The sequence below is a fragment of the Scophthalmus maximus genome, chromosome 1, assembly GCF_022379125.1.
Source record: "Scophthalmus maximus strain ysfricsl-2021 chromosome 1, ASM2237912v1, whole genome shotgun sequence".
Classification (NCBI taxonomy): domain Eukaryota; kingdom Metazoa; phylum Chordata; class Actinopteri; order Pleuronectiformes; family Scophthalmidae; genus Scophthalmus; species Scophthalmus maximus.
In genome coordinates, this window is record NC_061515.1 from 19458948 (window position 1) to 19462613 (window position 3666).

The window sequence follows — 3666 nt, forward strand, 5'->3', positions numbered from 1 at the left end:
GAGCGCCGTGGGAGATGCGGTGATCAACAACAGAGAGACCATCTCCAAATTGGCCAAAGTCATCGGTTTGCCCGAGGACAAAGTCGCAACTGTGGACCAGATACTCAAAGTGGGAAATGGCTTCTACATGAAAGATACTCGCTCTCCTCAAACGCGAAAGTGACGCGGTCGCGGACGGTATCGATCTGCACCGAGACAACCAGGACTCATTCTGGGCACGCTACGGGCTGTACGTGGCACTCTCGGCGGTCGCCTTGGTCCTGGTCGGTAGCTGTGCGTGCTGTGTGCTTTGCTGCTGGTTGTGTATGAGGCGGAAGAAGAGCAATAGCCTCCGCGACAGCAGAGTCAGGTACAGCTCAAGTTTACAGCGGACCGCGGATAGGTCTGTGTAAGTGGACACTACTGCAGGGCGGCCTGTTTCCTTTGTCATATTATACCTGTATGCTTTGTTATGTGTTGCCCCAGTATCTGTCTGAGTAAGAATACAAAATAAAGAAGACATAGAGAAGTACTGGTGGTTGTCATGTGTTTTATTCGAACTACATCAGTGTCCAAACACACCAAAGGTGTACAAACGCAAAGTGCAACAAAAGTGCACAAACGCAAAAGTCAGCGAACCCGCTGTACAACGGACAAAAGAGTATATATATATATATATATATATATATATATATATATATGGCAATTAAAGTCACGGTAAACCCTCTACGTCACAGTATTATGTGTTTTATTTGAACTACACCACAGTGTCCAAGAGCAGCAAAAGTGTACAAAAGCAAAAATCAGCGAACCCGCTGTACAACGAACAAAGGTGGATATATATATGGCAATTGAAGTCACTGTTAAACCCTCACAGTGTCCTTGTGTTTCGTTCAGCATGCACACACCACACCCTTCTGTCTCCTTTTCATATCCGTCTCACAACCAAGTCGGTAGGCAAATGAAAGCCATTATCCAGTGCCTCAGCTAGCGTAGATCTTCCTAATCTCTGTGATCAGTGCATTGCACACATCGCAGCGCATATTGCAGGGACACACAATGTGTGCACACTCCGAAACCCAAGCTTTGTGCATCTTGCATGTGAACGGTGGTCGGACCAAGTGAAGGGTGGTCGGACGCAGTGAACGGTGGTCGGACTGAGTGAACGGTGGTCGGACCGAGTGAACGGTGGTCGGACCGAGTGAAGGGTGGTCGGACTCGGTGAACGGTGGTTGGACTCTGTGAATGGTGGTCGGACCCTATCACCATATGCTTTGTGCGCGTTAAATGTTTTGCGTGATGTTTTGCGTGACGGATATCCGCTCATGTTGTTTATTGTGTTTCAACATGGTACGTGCTACTTGCTGTTGTTCACCACACTCTCTCACAGAGATGGAATGACTACAGACTCCGTATCACATTGGTGCACAACCTTATATTGTATCGCTTTGTTAGGTACACATACACACTGTTATCATAATCATAGCATATCATATCATATCATATCATTGCCTCGGGATCCCTGTGCAAGCAGCGCAAAAGGGCAGTGTGCACCCGCTGCAGATGTATTTCTGACATCCCGTGCACAGGGTGCGTGTCTTCGCGTCTCTTGCCCTCGGACACAGTTGGCACCGTTTTCTCTTTTCCGAACGCTGTGGGGCCGTAGCATCTGAGCAGGCCTCTCGGACCGCGCTCATCAACGCGTACACGGGCTCTGCGCGAGGTGCGTGTTCCCTACGCATTATGAGCGGTGTGAACAGGTCCTTGCCCAGCTGCTCTAAGAAAAGCCTCCTGCGATTTCGCTTCCCGGGCATCCATTCCGGATGCGTTTCTCTCCATATCACGTACGCGTTGTATGCAGACACGTCTATGATGTTGTGGAACAGGGCGACTGGCCAGCGCTCAGTCATTCTCCTGCAGCTGTAACCAGCAAGCACCTTGTCCAGGTTGTCCACGCCGCCTTTCGTGCGGTTATAATCCAGGATCAAATGTGGCTTCCTGTCCTTGCGCTGGCTGTCGATCTTGGGTCTCGGGTGACCGATACTCAGGAGCAGTACGGTTTTGCCCCTTTTGGGCACGTAGGATACAAGGGTGGCCAGTTCGGACAAAGCGAACCTGGAGGAGAACACCTGCCGCCCGTGCACGGACACCAGCTTAGTGATGTTGTTGTTGCGGAGCACGCGAGCGAGCTCATACGACGTGAAGAAGTTATCGCACGTAACCATTCGATGCTCCAGTCCCTGGGTCAGATCTAGCACGACCCGCAAGGCTAGGTTCCTCTCCCTTGCTGTGGCCGAGGCATCTTGTCTGCCAGTGTACGCCTGCATCCTCCACGCGTAGCTAGTTTTCGCTTTGCACGCTACCCACAGTTTGAGTCCGTACTTAGCCGGTTTCATGGGCATGTACTGAAGGAAGGAACATCGGCCTGGAAGAGGAGAGTGGACACATAAAGACGAGCTCAACAACATATATGCACTGACAGGTCGGTTGGATTAGATGAACTGTACAATACCCTTGAAAGGAACAATTCGTTCGTCCACCGTAACATCGGGCCCCGGATTGTAGAGGGCAGGCAGCCGCTCGCACCACATGTCCCACACCTCTCGGATAGCGGCCAATTTGTCCGAGGATCTCCCACCGACGTGCCTTGACTCCCGATCGTCAAACCTCAGTGTTTTCGAGTAGCGGTAGAAGTCTTTCAGGGACATGGTCGCTCTGAAAATTGCCCTTCCGAACTCTGCGTTCCACAGGCTCACGGCCGCTTCACCCCATGACCTGTACATGCCCGCCAGAATCAACAGACCCACATAGGCCCTCAAGTCCGTTTCGTTCATCGGTTTCCAGGTCCTCGCACTGTGCTTTCTTGAACCCTCTCGATTGGTCGCTACCAAGACAAGTCTCTCTAGCTCGGCAGTGAAGAACAACAGAAAGAAGGTCAAGATGCCCCGAGCGCCAGCAGTCGCCTCTGCTGTAGGACCTACGGGGTATTCAGGGGCGTTACCTTGAGCTGGTTCACCCAGGGGTACTGATGACCATTCGATTGTCCCATTCTTTGACGGGAACACGTCTTGGTACACGTGGACGCCTGCTTCCCCGTCCTCCTCTTCATTGCTTGCAGCTTCTTCTTCTTCTCCTTCTCCGGTGTGTGGGAGTTTGGTGTTGAAGAGCGAGGGAAGATTTTCGTACTTTTTCTATTTTTTCTAACTGTGTATTAATTGTATGATCGTGTGTTAGTTTGGTGTTAGTTGTGTTGGTTTTGTGTTGTTTGTTGTATAGTTTGTTCCGTGTTTGGTGGCGGGGATGGCGTCCTCCGAGACGCCTCCCTTGTCCCTTAGGTACGGGGTGAGGCTGGTGCCTCCGCAGGGCGCCACAGTGGAGCAGGTGCTACTCGCCGTGGGAGAGCAGGCAGGACACGGGAACATCTCGTATGCCTCTCGAATGAACAAAGCAGTGGTCGGTTTTTTCAAGGATAAGAACCTTGTGACACAGCTCATTGAGACCGGCCTGACTTTGGACGAGGAGTTCATTCAGGTTTCCCCGTTGGCAGTGTCGTCGACCCGGATCACCGTGTCCGGAGTCCCTCCGTTCATTCCCAACGAGGCGCTGGAGAAAGAGCTGAGGCGCTTTGGGAAGTTTGCGAGCGGTTTCCGCTCGGTCGGTCTGGGATGTAAGAGCGAGAAGCTGAAA

At 51.7% G+C, this 3666-nt stretch overlaps 1 protein-coding gene across 1 annotated transcript; it reads right to left on the minus strand.

Moving 5' to 3' along the window:
* Positions 1-220: 220 nt before the first annotated feature.
* LOC118311218 (piggyBac transposable element-derived protein 4-like) lies at positions 221-3088 on the minus strand. Its single transcript, XM_035634879.1, has 4 exons — positions 2981-3088; positions 2492-2885; positions 1593-2404; positions 221-472 (listed from the first exon to the last, which is right to left on the minus strand). The coding sequence occupies exons 1-4, from the start codon at positions 3086-3088 to the stop codon at positions 221-223; spliced, it is 1566 nt and encodes a 521-aa protein (XP_035490772.1).
* Between the last annotated feature and the right edge of the window lie 578 nt (positions 3089-3666).